This window comes from Notamacropus eugenii, chromosome 3, assembly GCF_028372415.1.
Source record: "Notamacropus eugenii isolate mMacEug1 chromosome 3, mMacEug1.pri_v2, whole genome shotgun sequence".
Lineage (NCBI taxonomy): Eukaryota > Metazoa > Chordata > Mammalia > Diprotodontia > Macropodidae > Notamacropus > Notamacropus eugenii.
Window position 1 is genome coordinate 210,990,552 of NC_092874.1, and position 22,742 is coordinate 211,013,293.

General features: G+C 33.3%; 1 protein-coding gene across 7 annotated transcripts in view; it reads right to left on the reverse strand.

Moving 5' to 3' along the window:
- The window catches only part of ARID2 (AT-rich interaction domain 2), a 221,847-nt gene that overhangs the window by 65,834 nt on the left and 133,271 nt on the right, over positions 1-22,742 (reverse strand). For 4 of the 7 annotated variants that reach the window (XM_072654253.1, XM_072654251.1, XM_072654254.1 and 1 more), the window contains 2 exons: positions 9,210-9,428; positions 5,224-5,291 (listed from right to left, as the gene is read on the reverse strand). In XM_072654253.1, the coding sequence (XP_072510354.1) occupies positions 5,224-5,291; positions 9,210-9,428 (287 nt within the window). The remainder of the gene's footprint in view (positions 1-5,223; positions 5,292-9,209; positions 9,429-22,742) is intronic. The other 3 variants (XM_072654255.1, XM_072654257.1, XM_072654256.1) reach the window with 1 other exon arrangement.

Here is a 22,742-nt window from a genome sequence, read left to right on the forward strand (position 1 = left end):
AGGAAAAAGACAGTACTTCAAAGTTAACATAGGGTTTTTTGTTTTTAAGAATTTTTGACATAAAGTTGAATTTACATAATGATAATTTAAATAAGGCAAGAAGTGTCTCTATATATAAAACTCTGGTTTTTAAGTGTTTGTGCTATGCTATGGATAAAATAATAGCCATAAACATAAATAACATGTAACAAAATGATGGCTTACTTAGGTAGTACTTTTACATAGCATAATGTGGTAGACAGAAGACCAGTCTTGCAATTAGGAAAATTCATATTTAACTTTAAAACCATAGGCAAATTACTTTACTTCTAAGGACCTCAGACAAATATAAATGACAAATTACCAATATCCATCAGTGGAAAAAATTTCCACACAAAGAGTTCTCCACACCTAGGAATTCCTAGATCCAAATACCCTCCTGGCTATTTAATGATATTGGCTGGCATACCTTCATCTTAGAACCCATCTTTTTCAATTAAATTTTCCTACAAATATTCATACTAACAATTTGTCCAAATGTAAAAAAGCAGTTTTTATAAAACTTTAAGGCTATTTTCAATGCAAAAATTACTAACCTAACCATAACCAAAATGTGCTAGTCAAACTAATTCTTATTCCACAATCTCCAATTCTGACAATTCATTTTTTCTTTCACAATTACATTCACTTTTATATTTAATAATAATTGCCCCATCCAAATACTTTTCCCTTATCCCATGATTTAACTCTTGTTTTCATGAGATAAATTTTTATATATACATTTCCTACAATTTTTTATATCTATTCTTTAATTGATATTTTACCTTCATTTGTAAGGATTAATTGAATAAGAAAATACTACTCACTAACAGTTTCATTTATAACTATACTATTAATACATCTTTTATATACATGTGTAAGTAAATAAAGACTTAGAAAGAGTCCTCTAATAATAAAGCTTTATAAAATATTTCCAATGTCCACTACAAATGTTTGGCAAGATATGTATGCCCTTAGTTCTGAGCTTTTCATATGTCTTTTCATAGTGCATAATTATTTTATCTAGTGTATCTTCATTGCAAGCTATCCTTCTCTTTCACTATCTCTAACATTTGCCGATTCTCCCTTTTGCTACTTTCATGTCTTTTCTGTCCTTTTTATCCTTTTTGAAACTTTCTCTTCCTTTCCCTGAGCTTCTTGATTTCTGGGGGAAAAAGAAAAGCTGACTTTTTATAGACAATTACCAGTCAAAGTGCTGCTATCCTTTCATGAAGAGAATTAAGAAATCAAATGTGTCAGTTTTAATCACAGAACTTCAGAACTGGCAGAAAACTTGAAGCTCATCATTTACTTAAAGCCCCACATTTTGTACATGAGAAAACTGAAGCCCAGTTAGATTAAGTGATTTGTTTAAGGTCACATGGTTACTTAGAGTCTAGGTCAATTTCATTAAAGTTAGGCATGGTTCTTTGTTACACTACTTAAAAGTAACATAACTGCTGTCACTTAAAATAACAAGGTTTTATTTGTACAAAGTTATTGTCTTCAACATTTTTGAAAGCAGGTGGTAGGGTAAATTCTAATTCTTACTTAGCAAATTGATAAAAATTGACTGTTAAAGCATAGAATCCAATTCAATTTTGATCAAGGGGAAGGGTCTTCGTGGAAAAATAGTTATGTTCCCTAAGAGATATAGCAAGCAACATTTTAACTGCCACTTCACCTAAAGGAAGAAAAAAAAGGGGGCATTTAATTTTTTGCTTGAGATTCTTAAGGAATTAGGACACCAATTTCTTTATTTCTATTCATTCAAGAAGTATCAAGAATAAATATCAAGTTCTTGTTTTGTAAAAGGCACTTATGCTACATACTGTGTATGAGGTGGCAGAGGGAGGGAAAAAACTGGGAAGGAAAAGAGTGGAATAAAAATAAATAAAATACCATCCTGTCCTTGGGAAAAGTGAAGACACATACACAAACCACTATAACATGAGGCAAAATATGCCAATAGGTAATATCATTTAAAATGGATTTTTCTTTAAACAAAACAAATCAGACAGAAAACTGCTTAAAATCTTACAAAGCACTTTACATTCTCATTTGATCCTCACAACAATAAGTCAAGTAGGCAGTACAGGCATTATTATCCCCATTTAGCAGATAAGGAAACTGAAACTCAGAGAATTTAAATGCTAAGTCCATGGTACCATGGCTGGAAAGTGTCAGAAAGGGTATTCTTACCCAGGTTTGCTCCTGACCCCAAGTTCAGGCTCTTTCCACAGCACCACACTGCTAGAAAAGATAAAAAGTGCTATTGGAGATAGGAAAGACCACTTCTGGTAGAGGAGAAAGGGTAAAGGAGCTAATTTTTTAACTAAGTTTCATAGGATAAGATGGATTTTGAATAATGGAAATTGGCAGGAGGGCTGAAGATGTAGAAAGAGAAATATAGTACAGAGTGTGGAGCATGTTCATGGAACAATCAACATTCTATTTTCCAGGGCCAACAGGGTATAGCTCAGGTAATAGTTGGAGATAAGTAATTAGTAGTGAGATTGCAAAGACCAAGCTAAGCCATAAGGAAATTAATCTTCTGGTAGTACAAAGGATGTATTCAAGGAGTGATGGAACTGGAAGTGGGAAAAACAAATGTAGGCAATCAATAAGGATTTTAAGACCTCTTCTGGGTCTTTAAACTGATTTAGAATTGTTGTTAACTATCATTCACACAAAAAGGACCCTAAAGCTGAGTATTAGTGTATGCTGAGAGGGCAACAACTACACTGAAATTTTTTATTTACACACTATCCATAGACAAATTTATAGGAAAGTAGTGAATACACCAGATGTTGTAATATAATAGCTGGAAATGAGTGACCAGAATATAAGGAAAGAAGGAATTTTGAAGGAATTCCCTTCTGGAAGGAGCAGACAAAAACATGTACTACATTTGTTTGTATAAATGAAAAGAATGAGTGAGATAAAATATTCCTGAATACTTATACTTAAAAAGACAATCAAGGTTTATGAATTCTTCTTGAAACTATACCTATCTTTGCAACTTATTTTCTATAAATCAACTGTAACTAATTTACATATCTTCTATAAATTGTAACATCTGTCAAAAATTTTCCTTATAAAAATAGTGTTAACAATACTTTTTCTATTCAGTCTGCTGTATTATACAACAGCATACACTTCCACAAAGTTGAAATTCCCTTAAAAAAAAACCACATATACTTGAAACCCAACTTTTCAATTAAATTTTCCTATAAATATTCACACCAAAACTGTAAATTGTAAATCACTGCAAAAATAAAAAAAAATAGATTTTGTAAAATACTGGGGCCATTTTTCAATGCAAAATTTATTAGCAATAACATTGTTATTCTAATCTGTCAATAAAAGTCCTTTTATATCTCCTATTCCTACCCTGCCAATTTTAACATTTTACTTTTTTCATTTCATATTCGTAATACTTTAATGTGATAATAATTGCTCCTATCCAGATATTTTCCCTTTATTCCATGAAGGATTAACTCAACTGAATAGGAAAAAAGACTATTCACTAACACAGATTCATTTGTATTTATATTAGTAATATTTCTTTTCTGTACCTGTGTAAGTAAACAAAGACTGGGAACAAGTCCTCTAATAATAAAACCTTAGAAAAATTTCAAATGTCCACTACAAGCATTCAGCAAGACAAAAAAAATCAAATGACAGAATTTAAATAAATTTATATTATTCCTGACCATAAAACCTTAATTGTGTGCTTTAGAAAAAGTACTGAAAGTTCCAAAAATGCTGTTAACTCCTCCACTTTTTTTTATACACAGAAATAGCTGACATTAAAATAAAAGTCAATGATTAAGAACTAAAATGCAAAGGATTTCTTAAAACTCTGGATTCTTGGCATAGTCTACAATTATTTTAGTAATCTTTTTCATATATGTTATACTTTCCACAGTGAATTCTTATAACTCAGAATGTATAGTACTTAAAATAATGACTGGAAAATATCCATTTTATTTTTAATTCTTATTATATCCACTCTAGCAATATTTAATAAACAGTCAAGAGGTTGTTAATACCACTTATTTTCCTATATTTATACCAATGAAATAAAACATGGTAATGTAATATACTTTCCAATATTTTCACACACACACACAGGCACACACATGTTTTGTTCCCTGGTCTCTCTTAGTCAACCATTATGGTGACCATCTTATTTAGGTTGATGATGACTACAAAACCAACAGGACACCACCCATCATCTAAATTTAAAGAAATGTAATCGGGGTTATTTTCACTAGTAAAACAATTATGTCAATTACAGCAAAAGTAAGTCTAACATTCTTATTATCAAACATATCTGATTAGGAATTATTACAATCAGAAAAAAAAATTTCTCTCCATCCTCCAAGTTAAACTAGATATATACTTTGGGGAAAAGATACAGATGCTATAAACTTTAGATGAGAAAATTCTCCAAATGATCTTTCAATACAATAGTAGAGAAGCTACAGAGGACTGCAACAATCAGATGTATACATTTATCAACTGTGATAATGATGGCAGTTTACAGTTTTCTCATATATACATACTATTAATAATGCAATAGGCCGTACTCTCTAAAAACAAACAAACAAAGCTATAATTTCTTGGTATAACTTAAAGGAAAGATTAGACAATATTTCTTCTGAGATTTTATATTTGCCCAAGTCTTTTTAGTATTTCTCACTTATGGGGTATGTGTATGTATGTTTACATAACAGCAGCTAGAGTTATATGTTCTCCTTTATGTGCCCTGTTAAATATTTATCCTAATAGAATATAAACTCCTTGAGAGAGGAGCAATTTCATTTTTGCCTTTGTGTCTCTAACACCTAGCATAAAACCCTTAATAAATGCTTATTGAACTGAAATGAATTGTAGACTGCAGAGTTTTATAACACTAGCTTGAAATTCTATATAATAAACCTCATTTCTATTTTTATAGAGGGATCTTTCTCAGAAATTAATGTATACAATAAAATCTGGAGTCTTTATTTCCACTTACACTATTTTCCTTATTTAAAAAAATTTCCTTCAACAGAATTTCATAATCAACAGGAACCTGAATCCATTTTTCCTGAAGATAAAAATCTAACAATGTTTTAACATATATAAGAAACTATCTAATATTTATGAGATTTGGTTACTAGTAACAGTGAAAATATTTTAACTTTTATGAATTACCTTAACAAAATCTCTATCAGTTTTCTCCTTCCATTCTTCTCCAAATACAGTAGAAAATGATCCTAAAGCTATAAGCATAAAAGATACATTAAGTAAAAAGAAAGTACACATTTTCATTTAAATCCTTACTAATATCCATAAATTTGCAAAAGCTTCACCAATGAAAGGCCATTTTAAAGTTTCCTATTGATTAAAAAATACTTTTATGGTAAATTAAAGTACATTTCATTATTGTAGTGATTGAAGGAAACAATCCAACGGTTTATACTTCATATACTTATAACTCTTACACCCTAAATAGCTACAATTTTCAGTTTTGTGGGCATCCAGAAAGAAATAGTTTATTTTTAGAATTAGTTAAAAGTGTTCAGTTTTCACTTATATGGGGAAAAAATATTTAAGTCACAAGTCAATCTTGGCGGCCCCAACATGCCATATCTAATGCAAGTGTATATGTTATATGTTTTCCCCAAACTGTTACAACTATGATGTCTATTATGACATTCAGGAACAATTGTTAATAATAAAATTGTTAATTTTATTTTATGTGGTATATTCATGCTACAATCTAGAGATAAACTCTGGTGGTAAAATCCTCATACTGTTAAGAATCACCACAAATAATAGCTTGTTATGTTTAAAACACCTAAATAATCTAAGTTGTGATTCATTTGGGTAATTCTGGGAGGGAACGTATGGTGGGGAAAGAGTTCCATTTAATGAAGTAATTCTTATTTGAAAGATAACCAATCAGTTACCAGTTGGCTGATATGTTTTATTTATCCATCATACTAATGCATACATACATTAACAAGTATTCTTCCTTATTCATTTGTCAAAATGGAGGAATTCATAATATTGGTTAAAGAATTGCCAATAAATCAGCAGAATATGCCTATCTTTAACTGAAGACCTTAACTTAAAAATGAGATACTTGCAATGAGTTATTTAGTAATGAAAAGAGTTAGTTAAATATTGCTCTTAAAATGGAACAGAACAGTGACAAATACTGGCAATGTGAAAACTATATATGGTATTACAGCAGTTTTAAAAGTATAAAAGCCAAACAATATATGTGACAGAGTTTAGATAAAATATTTTCAGGTACTGAAATTATGATATTCATGTCACTTTAAAAAATAGAATCTAATTCTAAATATTAAGCAAAATAATGTCCCCATTGAGTGAAGTATCCCAAATAGTTTACATTAAAGCAACTAATATTTTAAAATCCATAAATGAAAGAAGTACAACAGTAAATATTTCCGTTACATAAGACATTTCTTGGCATTACTATTAACATTAATTCTTTGGGGCTACTAGAAAGTTACGTTAAGGAACAGGTGTAATAACTTATAATAATAAATAATAGTTGAGTTACCTAATTTCTTGAATCCACTAACACAATAAATACTTTGCCCGGTAAAGAATGATCAACATATCAAAAAGAGTAATCATTTGTTTTCTTTGAAAAATAAAATAATTTTGAGTTCTCTTCTCAAATTGAATCTGTCAGTGATATTTTAAAGGGGATAATATATTAAATAATAATGTTATTATATTAAAGATATTACAGAAATTGCTAAATAGGATTACTAGCATGCAGTCTGGTGTATTGGAAAGAATGCAAGATTTGGTGTCAAGAGAAACAGGTTTAAATAATGATACTGATTTACAAAGGGATACTGTAGGAAAGTTGCACAATCTATTCAAGGTTCAGTTTCCAAATCTGTAAAATGAGTAGAATAATTGCACTACTTACCTATCAAGAGTTTTTACAGAAAAAAACTTTGTAAAACTATTTATTTATTTCAAGTATACAAACTATATATATGCCGTGGGATACCCAAGATTTTTATTACATGCAATTCTGGTTTAATACTCCACAAAATAAAGATTCCACATTAGGAAAAAAAATGTGAAATGTCTTTATTTAGAGAGATATTACATCTTCTTTAAAAAGTCTAAATTTAAAATCTCATGCTTTGAAATATACAGAACCCCTTAAAAATCTTAACTGTTTTCAAACATCAAAAGTTGGAAAAAATTATTTTCTACTGATACCTAAAACCATCATCTGACAATCAAACAAGGTCTTCATAAGTTCTTTTAGTAATTCAAAAATTTAAATATACCTGTAATTTAGGTTAAAGATATATATGGGGAAAGAAATCTGTAAATAATAATTAAAGGCACATTTTTTATGTTAAAACACATATTATAATAAAACATAAAACATTTGTTTCATTTCAGAAAATGAGATGGGACAAATAAAAAATAATTATAGAGAAAATAAATATTTCCATGTATAAGGAAATTTGCTCTTAATTGTAAGAAAATTCAATACTAACACTGATTAGATTGTTTCTGCCATACCTTGTACTCCAATATTTAAAGTTCAAAAGTTAATGAGTAATTTATGAAGATCCGCTAAAAACTGACCTAAAAAAAATTTCACTTTAAGTAGATTTATTATACAAATTACTGAAAGAATAAATAAATAAAGAATAAAATCATTCTTGCTCAAATATCAATCCTCAGCTACATGGATGCCCTTTGGAAACTTTATCCTCAAGGTGCAGAAACTGAATATATTTTCTTTAGAGTATAAAATAATTTCCAACAAAAAGATTAACAGCTATTGAACATTAAAAGACTGGTGAAATGTTACAAATTTACACATCCATACGTGCTACCAAGGGAGTTGTAAAAGAACTCTGAGTAGTCCTATAAAGAACCAAAAATCACCTTGGTCCTTTACATGTCCTCCTAAAATAATTTTCATTTACTTCTCTCACACAGATATACCTATAACTACATTTATATATCTATATCTAAAACCATGACCGGGTCAAATTCCAAGTAATCATATGTAGTAGAGTATAATCCAAATAAAAATATACTTACTAATTAAAATTAGACTTAAATACACTAAAGTTGCAAACATTATTTCATCAGAAAAACACTTTATCACTATGTAATTAAATGCTTCATCACTAACCAATTAAAAAAAAAGTAAAAGTGATTTACAATATATGACAGTAATTCCTAGTCTATGTCCACAAAAGTAAAACATTCAGATTTCTAAATGATAAGAGAAAATGTTTTATTTATTCCTTCATCTTGCCCACTAATAAGCAATACTTTGTAATGGCAATTTTATCTTTGAAGAACAACTAATTGTGGTTAAAGTCATTTTGGATACACAAAACAATAACATTTTTCCTGCTAAGTGTAAGGGCAAGAAATATAATCTTCTAAGCTCTTAGCATACAACACATTTAAAAACACTGGGAAATTTAGTCTAAGGACCACAATCAACCCTCCTTACAAAGAGAAAATTTCATAAAACATGAAATCAGCTTGATTTAAAATAAAACAACAAAAGCTTACAACTTAAAAGTGCAAGCATGCCAAACATTCGATAATTTATAGTAGGCTCACTTTGGCAGCAGATTTGTAAATGCCCTGACGTCTAATTTTTATTAACAGGAACTATAATCATATTATAACAAAAACAGGTTTCAGAGGGTTTGTAGTGAATAATTTCTGTAAAATGATATTTTTCTTTTAAAATATTTAACTGTAATAAACAACTTGAGTTTAGGTTACAGACTCACTTTGAAAAATGTAGCCATTTACTTATCAAAATAGCATGGAGTTTAAGATATTGAAAAAAATTACTCAATTGAATTTAACATTTTATGTGTCAACAGAATGTAAATTTACTACATTTTAAAGTAATTTGTTGCTAAACAATTTTTGTTATTAACTCACCATAAAAAATAATTTATGAATGGATACACATAAAATGTCACTATTTCATCAAAATACAAGAGGACTTGATGTCAGAAATGAGAAAAAACTTTTCCAACTTAATGTATGTATTATAGATAATATCTATGAAAAATGAAAAATCCACCTTCATATCGATCACTCCCTTATTCTTACCTTGATAAATACAATAAATTCAACTTAAAACTTACTGTCGTCAAACACCCCAGCATTAGCAAGTAATAAAGTGATGATTTTAGGGTCTTTTTCAAGTTGCATGACGTGCTTGCTTTCATTTGACAGAAGAGTGCATACATTAATAGCAAAGTCCACTTCATTTGGGAGTCCAGATAACAGGGAAAGCACCAATTTATTATAATCATTTGGCGAATTGAAGTCCATAGAGAGCCCATAGCTTTGACGAAGATAATCTACCAAAGATATAAAATAGTAAAAAACAAAAGAAACCAATTACTCATATGTGTCATGGATAAACTACTACTTCAAATAATGCCCTAAATTTTATTTGTAGCTTTTTATTTGTAGCATTTGAATAATTCTTTTTTTAAATTTCTTTTTAAAAGAAAAAAAGGTCAAATTTTGTTTTAAAACACATTAACTAGAACTATATGGGTTCAACCTTGTATAATCTTAAAATTCATTTTTCTTAATCTAAGATTATGCAACAATCATCTGTGATTTCATCAAAGTAAGTACTTCTTCCAATGCCAATGACAGCAATACCTCTCTCTCTACTCAAATGGACGCTTTGGGTGAATTGCTGAAGACCCCCACGCACACCACGTAGCAGTCAACCAACTGGTGATGCGACTTTCTGAAGTAAATTAGGCTGATCATTATGAAACAATCTGTCTTTCACTGTGCCCACAGGCTTTCCAGGTTAAGATCTGTTGGCACTGACTCCGAGAACCTCAGGACACCACCGCATGCTGCCCTATCATTATTAAAATATAGAAAAATGCACATTCACTATAGAATACTGTTCACATTTGGGGGATTTAAGCTTTAGTGAGCCATGTTTCAAAATTTATATACATTGCTCATTCTAAAACAGAATAATTTCATATTGTTGTAAGTTTATCCATATAAACCTAACTACATTTACCTGAAGCTGTTTCTTGTAATAGGCTATTTAATGGTAGAGTTGGTAAAGTTAGTAAATCTGTAACCAACGGTCCAGTACCACTGAATTTGTGAGCTTAACAAAAAGGTTTAGTGTTTGTAAATATTTCTTGTTTATGGTATTCCCCCTAATTTTATGTAATATTTTATTAATTTTAAAAACTCCTCAACTTTAGTTCAAAAAAATCTTATTGCCAGATCCTGCACCTAGTTCAAGGTAAAGCCTTAGCAGCTGGGTAAGGGAGGGGAGGGCATGAGTAGTGGAAAACAGAAACAATAAGGAGAAGTGATTAAATAGGAAATATGGGAGGGAAGGAAGAGACAACAGAGAAAGAAGAAATAAGGGAGGAAGAACAAGGAGAAAGAGAAAAAGAGGAGAAAGATATGTAGAAAAAGGAAAGGGAGAAAGAAGGAAGGAAAGGAAGTTGTGAGAGAAAGGGCAGGAAAGAGAAGGTGGGAAAGGAAAGGAAGAAGGAAGGAAGGAAGGAAGGAAGGAAGGAAGGAAGGAAGGAAGGAAGGAAGGAAGGAAGGAAGGAAGGAAGGAAGGAAGGAAGGAAAGAGAGATCACAAAAGCACATTAAAATACACTTCAGAAACATCTGGATGAGAAAATTTTAAAAAAACTTTGACTATAAGATGAGATATCTACCATCACAAAACATCAAGGAAGAGAGGTAAGCAATTTTACTTTTAAGATGGGTGCCTAAATAGACCCTACCCTGAACAAATAAAAAAGTTCTAAGAATGTCTCCAATGACACGTTTTTCAAGATATGTATTATAACAGAGTAATAAATGATGAAAAATGTCTTCACAAAACAGAAAAGCTGATTGTATAAAATAATGTCAAATTTCTTAAATTTGAATAAAAAATTCTTATGAAAACTCTGAATGTTAACAAGAGAAATATCCCCAAACTAAGATATACTGGAATAAATGGATTTAATATAGGATGAAATTCTATTTCAATACAAAATAAACATTAACTTATGATAGGAAACCAAGTATAATCAAGATTTATTTTTAATAGTACTCTATATATTACTATACCTGGTTAAAGATACCTCTTAGAAACAGTTTAATTATCAACAAATTCAAAATGTGAATTTAAAATTTCCTGGCTGCTTTCAAAGAATAAGATATGAGATACTCAATAAAAAGTTGTCATATTTATTATGTTTCCTTTTTTGTGGAGTTGGGACCTATAATTTCAACAGTATAGAGGGCACTCAGGTGAAGAAACACCCTCTACTGTAAAGCAATTATTCTGCAACTTACATGCTTAGAAAACTGCCTATAGCACCAAGAAGTTATATGACCTGTTCAGGGTCAAACAGGTGGGACCTTAACTTTTCTTCACTACACCATACTGTTTCTCAATACATTCCTATATTAATAAATTTGCCAAAGCCTTCATTAATATTGAAACACTTGAGTTTCTTTCATCAGCTTGAATCTGGAAAAGGCCTAGGATTACCAAGGTAGGTGAGGTAAAAAAAATATGTCTGTTTTCAGAAGAAAACTAATTTATTAAGAGGGGTTAATTATAAATTTGTATTTGTGGCCAATTCAGAGATTTTTCTCCAGGCCTCCACTTAAAGTTAATTTGATCCATTCTTCTCTAAATAAGGCCAATCAGCTGAACCTAGTAAAATTACTTCTATTTTTTACTCAGTTTAAAGAAAAATAGGTAATTTTTTTCAGGAACACTTATCTGTTTGGTTTCTGAGATCATGAGATAATAATTCTTTTCCCATAAATACTGAATGATTACACTGCATATATTCTTTATCAAGAGTCTTTTTGTGGGAAACCATACCTCAAAAAGAAAAATATGTTTTAAATACTTCATATACAAAATACATTTCTAAAATTACAATTCCATCAATTAAATACGTTCACAGAAGCTGAAATATAGAATGGACAAATGAGGTACCGTGCGAATGAAAAAAATATATTTTAAATTTTATTTTAGAAAAACAGTAATTTTAACCACTTTCTATACCATACTGTTTGGGACACTAATAACTACTAAAGAACTGGACAAATCTGGTTAATTACTCTCTTTGTGTCTTGCTTTCCTTATACATAAAATGAAGGCCTGATGTTAAAAAATTTATCAGGTATCTTCCAGTTCTAAAATTCTATAATTTTAAGCAACCAATTTGAAATATTTGACTTTCACAATGTCAAGTCTGAAGAAGCTATAATAAACAAAGTCTCATAGAATCATAGCATTGGATAACAGCAGCAGGAAGAAAGAGAGGATACACAAAATGTATGAGAAAATAACTGCTTTCAAAATGAGTGTGTGTGTGTGTGTGTGTGTGTGTGTGTGTGTGTGTGTGTGTGTGTGTGTAAAATTATAAAGGAAAAAAGAGAGGAAGAGGAGAGAGAAGAACCAAGAAGAACTGGGAGGTAGATGTTATTAATATCCCTATTTTATAGATGAGGAAACTGAAGCTTACACATTAACTGTCTGAGGCACGAACTGAACCTCAACCTTCCAGATTACCTAGCTAAATACTTTATAGTAACAATTTTATAGCGTAAATTAATCAGAACTGGAGAAGGCAATTTAACCAACTTTTACAGATTTTTTTTTTCTTTAGTCCTATAATTTTTTCAGCTCAGGGAATTCCCAGTATGGAACTCCCTTCACAATTTAGATCATTAACTTCTATGTAACTTCTATGTAAATCTAATAATGTAGATTGAGGCATTAAAAAATTAAGTGATTTGACCATGAGCAATTTGAAATCAAGTATTTCTAAATAGAAAGCCATTCCTCTATCAATGAAAAAGCCAACAAGAATTTATCAAACACTTAGTATGTATACCAAGCATTGTGCTAAGCACAGAAGGCAGAAAGAAAAGAAGTAAAACGAACTCCTGCCCTCAAAGAACTTAAATTTTGGGGATAACAGCACTTAACTCCCACAGTGGCTGAGAGAATAAAATGAGAGCTTAATCCTGTGCCTATCAGAAATAGCTGCTGGATAAAGGCTAGCAATGATGATTGTCATTATTATCATTAGTATTACAACTATTACTATTTAGATAACATATACATAAATAGGTATAAAGAAAACTGCACTAAAACTTTAAAATTTTCATAGTTTAAAACTGTGCTAAGAATTCTGGCACAGCCCAGATATAATATACATATAAGTGCCTTGATTTTAAAAAAAAAATTACTGATTCATTTATTCAAGAGAAAACAGGCAATTAAAAAAAAAAACTCTGCTCTGTCAACTTTATTCTCTTACAATGTCTGTCTGTTATAATTAAAATGAGAGCTAGGAATCTTCCACTATTTTCCTTTGCACCAAGCAATAAATGGAATCAAAAGTTAGTTTTATATAAAAGTTACTTTCTAAATAGGTGGATTATCATTGTGGTGAGATGCTTTGATTCCCTCTGGAAATAAGTTACTGCTATTTCTTCAAATCCAACTCATACTATCATTAATATAAATTTGGTAAGTCATAGTGTCTGTTAAAAATCTATGCATACACCTACACACACAAGATAGTCCCTGAAAAAAAAAAAGACTAGAAGTAGGGTTAATATCTGAGACAAAGGAGGAATCCCTTCCAAGCAATGCCTCAAATCCAACGTTATATCTGCTTGTGTTTTAGAAAGATAACTCCTTAGGTTCCCTGTTCTATTATTTTGTTCTTGATGTTATTTTTTAAAATTCCAATGGTGTTTTTCTCTTTCTAGGTTATTTGTCCTTTTTCTTCCCAGGATAACTTATTTTCTTATTTATGCTTTCCTTGGTAGCTTTGTTTATTAGGGCTGGGGTTAGTTTAGATTGGAATTCTTAAATACAAAAGTTGAAGATAACATATAGAGATTGATGCCACAAAGCATAACTCTCTTGTGCTTTTGGAGTATGGGGTGCTTGCAGACAGCATAATCAGCTTGCTTATGTTTTATTTTATTTTTGTTAAGAATTCTTTAAATGCCTCTCTTTTATTGAAGGTTGTGTCATTTTTCACTGATCATTCACAAAGTACATCACCTGGTGTTTAATCTTGGTATACTTTGCTTTATAAAACACACTATTCTATATCCTCTTGCAGTACCTGGTCAGTACAGAATAGTCCTTGTTATTCAAATTTCCTTTCCTTTATAAATGAAGGTCTTTCTGCTGGTCTCTTATATAATTTGTTGATGTGTCTTGAACTTTGCAACCCCCATCAGGAAATCAGTGGATTCTTTTGACTAGCACTTTGTTTTCTGTGTTCAGAAGTTCTGGGCAGTTTTCTTGTATTACAATGTACATTATGGTGTTCAAGTCCTTTGATTTCTCATGTACTTCTGGGACATCTATGATTGTTCAATTGTCCCAAGAAACCTTTTACTTGTAGAAAGACCATGTGTTCTTTTAAAGTTGTTGGGTTTTTTTGCTTCACTTTTGTGTATCTGTAGTTCCAATAAAGTGTTTATCTTTCGTTTCTTTGGAGACACTTGCCATCCTGGATTCAAATTTCCTATTCTGTCAATTATTTCTACTATGCAGAACATAAATTGTACTCTTCATATTCAGGAATAACCTGCTGTGGTTTCATGCTCTCTTGGGAATCCTTAGAGTCCTCTGCCTCATCAGTTGCTGGTTCAATTTCCTTTGTTTTGCAATATTTATTCAGTGTTGTTTGGACTCCTTTAAAATGGCTGGTAGCCATTTTCACTTCTCTTTTAATATCTTTCTTGTTTATTTATCTGCTTGTACTCAAAGTTTTTAACTGTTTTTTTATTCTTTCTGAAATTTTTGGTAATTTCGATGTTTTGTCTTTATATTCTCCTACTGTCACTTTCTCCTTCCTCTCAGATGGCAAAAAAGCTGTCTCTGAATCTTCCCACAAGGGGAAATCCATTATTCATCATCTTGAGTACTTGTCCCAAGTGACTTCTGGGACCATAACTGGTCTGAGGTAGATGTCAATCTCCTTTGTACATGATACAGACCCAATGCATGTCAGCACTCTGACCCAGTTCTTTCTCTTCTTTAAAATGTCTAGCACAATTCCCCAATTGATAAATGGTCAAAGTATATGAACAGGTAGTTTTCAGAGGAAAAAATTAAAGATATCTATAATCATACAAAAAATGCTCTAAATCACTATTGATTAGAGAGATGCAAATCAAAACAACTCTGAGATACCACATCACACCTATCAGATTGGCTAACATGACAGAACAGTTAGATGATAAATGTTGGAGAAGATGTGGGACAGTTGGAACACTAATTCATTGTTGGTAGAGCTGTGAGATGATCCAACCATTCTGGAGAACAATTTGGAACTGTTACCAAAGGGCTACAAAAATGTGTATACCTTTTGACCCAGCAATACCACTTCTAGGACTGTATCCCCAAGAGATCATAAAAATGGGAAAGGGTCCCACATGTACAAAAATATTTATAGCAGGGGGGCGGAGCCAAGATGATGAAGTAGAAAGACGCATACACTCTAGCACTTCCCCCACAGACCACAAAATACCTGTAAAAAATGAATCTCAATAAATTCTAGAGCAGCAGAAGCCACAGAATGACAGAGTAAAAGAGATCTCCAGCCAAAGGTAACCTAGAAGGCCAAAAGGAAAGGTCTATCCTACAGTACACTGAGCAGAGTGCAGCCCAGCCCTGGCACGAGGAAGAACAGGACCTGACCAGGCCTCCAGGGCAGAATTCCCAGCAGAGAGGGTCCCAGATCCCTCAAACCACAAGCAACAAAGAAAGAGGGAGGGCTTTCCCAGCTGGGGGAGAGGGGAACAGGGTCCTCCCAGCACTGGCCCCAGGCAGCAGCAAAGGCATAGGAGTAGCAGCAGCAGGGTGGGCTGCTATGATGGCCATCAGAAGCAGCCTGAGTCCATCGTCCCAGGGGCTTAGCTTAAAGCCTCTAAGGGAATTGCCCAGGGGAACTGAACCTCAGCCCTGAATGGCAGCCTCACCCCCACCCAAAGCCCCTGGGGGAATTGAGCAGCTGATCTGAATCTCAGCCCTGAGCATGGTCCTGGGGGGAGGAAGGGCACTAAGACCCTTCTCTTGACAAAGGATTCAGAAGTCAAGAAACTGGCTGGGAAAATGCCTGAAAAAGGGAAAAAAATAAGACCATAGAAGGTTACTTTCTTGGTGAACAGGTATCTCCTTCCATCCCTTCAGATGAGGAAGAACAATGCATACTGTCAGAGGAAGTCAAAGCTTCTGCCTCCAGTACCTCCAAAATGACTATGAAATGGGTTTGGGCCATAGAAGTACTTGAAAAGCAAATCAGCAGCTTGCTAAAGGAAAACCAAAAAAATGCTGAAGAAAACAACACCTTTAAAAATAGGCTAACTCAACTGGAAAAAGAGATCCAAAAAGCCAGTGAGGAGAAGAGGGCTTTAAAAAGCAGAATTAGCCAAATGGAAAAGGAAGTTCAAAAGTTCACTGAACAAAATAGTTCTTTAAAAATGAGAGTGGTGTTCAGGGAAGCTAAGGACTATAAGATAAACCAAGTAGTTACAAAACAAAACCAAAAGACTGAAAAAATAGAAGATAACGTGAAACATGTCATTGGAAAAACAACTGACCTGTAAAATAGATCCAGGAAAGACAATTTAAAATTATGGGACTACCTGAAAGCCATGATCAAAAAAAGAGCCTAGACATTATCTTTCATGAAATTATCAAGGAAAGGAATAACATGCTCACCAAATCTGGTATGAAAATCTATCTTACACTACAGGAAAGTAGAGGAGAAGGGGACAGGTGGGTGAGGGAGATGATAGAAGGGAGGGCAAATGGGAGAAGGGAGCAACTAGAAGTTAACACTTTTGGGAAGGGACAAGGTCAAATGAAAGAATAGAAAAAAAAAGGAGGGGACAGGGTAGGATGGAGGGCAATATAGTTAGTCTTATACAACATGACTATTATGGAAGTCTTTTGCAAAATGACACATATATAACCTGTATTGAATTGCTTGCCTTCTCAGTGGGGATGGGTGGGAAGGGAAGAATGGAGAGAAGTTGGAATTCAAAGTATTAGAAACGAATGTTGAGAACTGTTAGTGCATACAACTGAGAAATAAGAAATACAGGTAATGAGGTATAGAAATTTATCTTGCCTTACAAGAAAAGAGAGAAGATGGGGATAAGGGAAGGGTGAGGTATGACAGAAGGGAGGGCACAATGAGGGAAGAGGTAATCAGAATGCAAGGTATTATGGAGTGGAGGGAGGGGAGAGATGGGGAGAAAAACTGGAACTCAAAATTTTGTGGACATGAATGTTGAAATCTAAATAAAACTATTAAAAAAATATTAATAGCAGCCCTGTTTGTGATGACCAAAAACTGGAAATCAAGGGGATGCCCATCAATTGGGGAATGACTGATTAAATTATGGTATATGAATGTAATGGAATACTATTGTGCTATAAGAAATGATGAACAGGAAGACTTTGAAGAGGCCTGGAAAGACTTATATGATCTGATGCTGAGCAAAAGGAACAGAACCAGGAGAACTTTGTGCACAGCAATGAGCACAGTGTGAGAGAGTTTTTTCTGGTAGACTTGGAACTTCATTGCAATGCAAGGACTTAAAAAAATTCCCCATGGTCTTTTAAGGCAAAATGTCTCCCATACCCAGAGAAAGAACTTTAGAATTCAATTGCAGAATGTAGCAGATCATTTTCTTTTGTATTACGTTTTGCTTTGCTATTTGATTTCTCCCATTCATTTTAATTCTTCTACACAACATGACTATAGTGGAAATGTATTTAATAGGAATGTATATATAGAACCTATATAAAATTGTATGCCATCTCGAGGAGGGAAGGGGTAGGTAGCGGGGCGGGAGTGGAAAAAAATAATCTAAATTATATTGTAGTGATTGCAGAATGCTGAAAACAAATAAAATTAACATAAAAAAATATTTGGCATAGCACCGTTAGAGCAGCATATCAACTTTGTTTTCTTATACTTCTATCTCCTCTGCATAGAAGATCTGGGGTAGGCAGAACTGCGCTCTGCTGTTTATTGTTGCAGAATGGTATGATAATGGCAGGTGAAGACTGTGCTCACCAATACTGTAGCACCAGCACACCAATAACTAAATGGATCCAAGATCACAAGTCCAGGGATCAAATTAGCTCCCCTACAGATCATGGGGGGGTGGTAGCCAGGGGGTACTTAGTGAGGGAGTTAGAGATTATCTTTCTTTAATGTAAAGTCACCTCCCTCTCTATTGATTTCTCAAATTATTTTACTTCTTACACATAATTCTTACTTTTTGGAGTTTTGAGAGTTTGAGGGAATTAGAGAAAATATCTAATCCTCTCTTTTGTTCATCACATGACCCAGAAGCCCAAATCACATAATATCCTAGGATAATGAGACTAGTTGATTCTAATGTTAAAATCTTTAGGATATGATTAAAAATATTTTTTAAATTCTGTTGCTCACTTTTTTTCAATAACTACATGTAATAAATTGGACCAATGGGAACTTCTACATGGAGAAGATATAGGGAAACAATGTAAACACAGGCAACAAAAGGGAAACTGTTACCTCATTACCAGCCCCCAGTCTATCAAGAGTGGCTAACTCAATCCCTGGAACTCATGCTCTGGGATCAATTTAGCTATTAGTTAGTTGCTGTTGCAGGAGTCTCTGTTGCACACTATTCACTTACCATTACCATATATTCATCACTAAAGTTTCTATGGAGAGAGGTTTTATATAGGCAGAGAGGCTCCGGATAAACTAAGCACTTAGATGTAACAGAATGTTTTAGAAGACTAAGAGAAGAGGAAAAAATTCAAAAGAGAGGTATAGAAAGATTTGTAAGAAATGTAAGCAATAACCAGAAGTCTCTTTGGATCACCTGTCCAATAATCATGGGAACAATCCCCTGATCCCTTTCATTCCTATCCCTAGTGTTCCATTTTGGAATATTATGAAGTTCCTTATTTCTGTTCTTGACTGCTTTTGAGACTATATACATGTCTTATTGGGTTTTAGTTTATCTTTAAAATAAAGGAGTCAGTTAAACATTTAAATTTCCTTTAGATTTAATATGTGTCTATGGATATAGACCAATAAATATTTAAATTTAAACAAGATCTGATCCTGAGTTTAGCTTTATAATCTTGTATATAAACTGCCAATTCAACAGCAAAAGAAATCTAGAATAACCATAGTGTTTAAAGGGACCTTAAACGTAATCTTGTCCAATCTCCAATGATAATAGGACTCCTGGTGAAAGGTCACTCAGCCTATTTGGACACTTGGGTAACCATACTGTTAATGTATTTTTGCATAATGGGAAGATCTTTCCCATCCATTAATATGCCCATGTGACCTGCTTGAGTTACATGAGTGTGGTGGGAGAAGCTTGCCAAACAGTTGGAGCAGGAAGGGGTGGAGCAGAGCTGAGAGAAAGTTGGACAAAGCAGTCAAAGCTGAGGGAGAGAGAGGAAGCAGGCAGGGAGTTATGAGTGCTTGTTTGTGGGAAGGTCCTAGTGGGGAGAAGGCTTGGGGTTGGTGATACCCCCTGCATTGTTATTGTGCACAGATTTCTTTGTTGCCATGATGGATTTAGCTTTCTGGTATTTAAATAAATATTTTGGTTCTGTTTTACATGTGGAGAGTCTGTTATATTTTGTGGGTCAGAATTACACCAGCATATTCACAGCCATTGTAGGTGCCATGAATAGCACATTTGTGCTACAGTAATGTATTAGAAATTGTTCTTTATATTGAACCACATCTTCCTTCCTTTCCACCCCCTACCTATTAGTCCTAATATTTTTTTCTAGAATTCTATGTACTCAAGAGAAGAAATTTTGGTTGCTCTTTTTGTACTATATTGGGCCAGGATTTGATAGTTCTTTATAGAGGTCACAACCACTAGGGATGGGTTTTCTCCAGTTCTGCTTGAATGTGAAAGCTGAATTTAACAAGTGGACTGATGCCATTTGACATGAACTCTCTCACCTCTTTCTATTCTTCATAACTCAGAAAACCAGTTACCCTCTCTACCTCTTCAAATCACAAAGGAGACATATCAATCCTTATTTCTCACTAATTTCAAAGCTTCTACTTCCACCATTATCCCATTCCTCTCTCACCTCTTACAAGTTCTTTCTCCAACTGGCATCTCTCTGGTCTGTTTTGAACCTTTCATTTTTCCCTCACCACTGGCCTCTTCAACTACTAAATATTATTTCCTCATTTGGCTTCTGAGGCACCACACTTTCCTAGTTTTCATTCTACTTCTCAAGAAGCTCCTACACTAGGAACTTAACTCTCTTTTCTTAAGGTGAGTGTGACCTAGAGGTCTGTTCTTAAACCTTTTCTTGCTAAACTTTCCCCTTTGGCAATCTCACTCCTTCCTATGTATTTAAAACATCTATACATATGACCCCTAAATCTTTTATCTCCAACCCTAGTATCTAAGTGCACATGAGCAAGGGCCTAAAAGCACATCTACATGTCTCGTTAGCATTCCAAATTCAACATCTCCACAACCAAGATGTTTATCTCTCCTGAACCTGCACCTGCCCATCATTGTGGTTCTACTGTTTCTATCAGTAGCATCATTGGCTTTTAAAAGCACCAGGTTTTTAAAACTTCCAAGGGATTGTCTTTGACCCTCTCTGATCACTCATATCCAAACACAAAGTCCTACTGATAACAGCCACATCATTTATCAGTCCCTTTCTCTACAGTTCCACTGACACCAATCTATTAAAGGGCAGCACCACTATTTTACTTAGTAATAGTGGTTCTGGTGGAAACACCTCTATAAACTATACTCCAATCCATTCCTGTTCTTAGGTAACTTCTATTAGCTCAAAAATCTTGAGTAAATCTTAACTGCCAAATATAAATGGCAAATTCCTTCATTTGCATTCAATACCTTCCATAATCTAGCACCACTTTACTTTTCCACCTTATCTTATAATGACCTCTCTAGTCTAGTCAAACTGCATTATTATATCCAATTAATGTGACCTACAATTTCCCATTTTGGTGCCTTTGCTGACATTGTTTCCCTATACCAAGGATGCATTCTACCTTACTCCTCTATGCTTCATTAATTCTTACTAGCTTTTAAAGCCCAACTCAAACACTATATTCCTCCAGTCTTTCCTCCATCAGTAATGACCTTCCGCAAACCCTGTTGACTTTACTGTGTCTAAGACGTGCAATTTTGTGTGCTATGGTTATCTCTGCTTGGTCTTATAACTTTACCAGACTGTAACCTCAACAAGAGCAGGGATGAATATTTCAATTAACCTCAAATGGCACTTTGCTCACAATAAGCACTTAATACATTTGAATAAAACAATGTTCAAATTAAATGTGAGAAAGGCTAGAAAATACTCAATGTGGAAAGTATATATTTGAGAATGATAATACAAGAATATGGGAAATAACAGATCTTTATAATATGTAAAAGATTAATTCTGGTGCCTACATCATGAAAATCTAGGCCACTGTGTCATACTGACACTAATCAAAATAATTGGAAGCAATAGTTGGTTCATTTAATGGTTCATTTAAAAAAAGAGAACGTGAAAAAAAAACATAGTATAATCAGTAATTTCTTTTTTTGAGGGGGTGGGAAGATAGGCAGATGTAAACACTTAAGACTTAGGACAACAGCATGAGAGGAAACAGAGGCCTGTTAATAAAGGAGAATGATGGTGTATGGAATCAAGGTGCAAGGTCATACCAAAGGGTGCTTCTCTATCTTCCACCTTCCCAAAGAATTTCAAAGCTTACTTATGTTGAGAGAGTGAGAGTATTTGGGAAGGTTCACAATGAGAAAACAAACTCCCAAATCAGTCTTCCTCTGATGTCCTTTAAGATAAATCATTCCCTTACTCCAACCCAAGTCAGTTCTACTAACTCTTTCTCACTGCCCCTAATGCCTCACACCCACCCCAAAAGAAAAAATCCTATATTCCACTGTTCAGCAGGCCTGAGTAAAGACCAACAAACTGTGAAAAATATTAAGAGCAAGGTCCATATACACAAGGCAGAAATATTCATCTCAACTGTGCAGGATAGTTGTGGGAGCTGAGGGAACCCAAATGACAAAAGACATAAATCGAGCCACCATTCAAATTCTAAGCAGAAAACCTGCCTTCTATAGACCAGAGGCTGAGCTTTTTCTTCCAGGAGACTGGTTCTGTCATAGAACTGCAGCAACATGGTATACAAGATCCCACTGGTGAAAAGAATATAGATATTCTAAGTGAGTGACTTTCACATATGGTCAATTAAAAATGCATGCTTTTCTAGTATAAAAGAGCAACTTAGCGAAGATAATCTATCTTCTTTGCTGATAATATATACTCAAAAAAACTTCTGCAAACTATGATTTGGTGTCCTGAATTAAGACTTCTGCAGTATTTAAGAGATGATAGCTACTTTGTAGCCTTTCCCAATTATCCATTCATCATTACATCAAAAACAATTCTTTAGTTTTCCTCAGTTCTACTCACTGTATTCTCCCAAAAACATTGCTCAATAAAATTGTTTTATTGCAGTTTTTGAATCATGCTAGACCAAAAGAAGGCAGCAAAACACCACAACTTACAACTCTTAA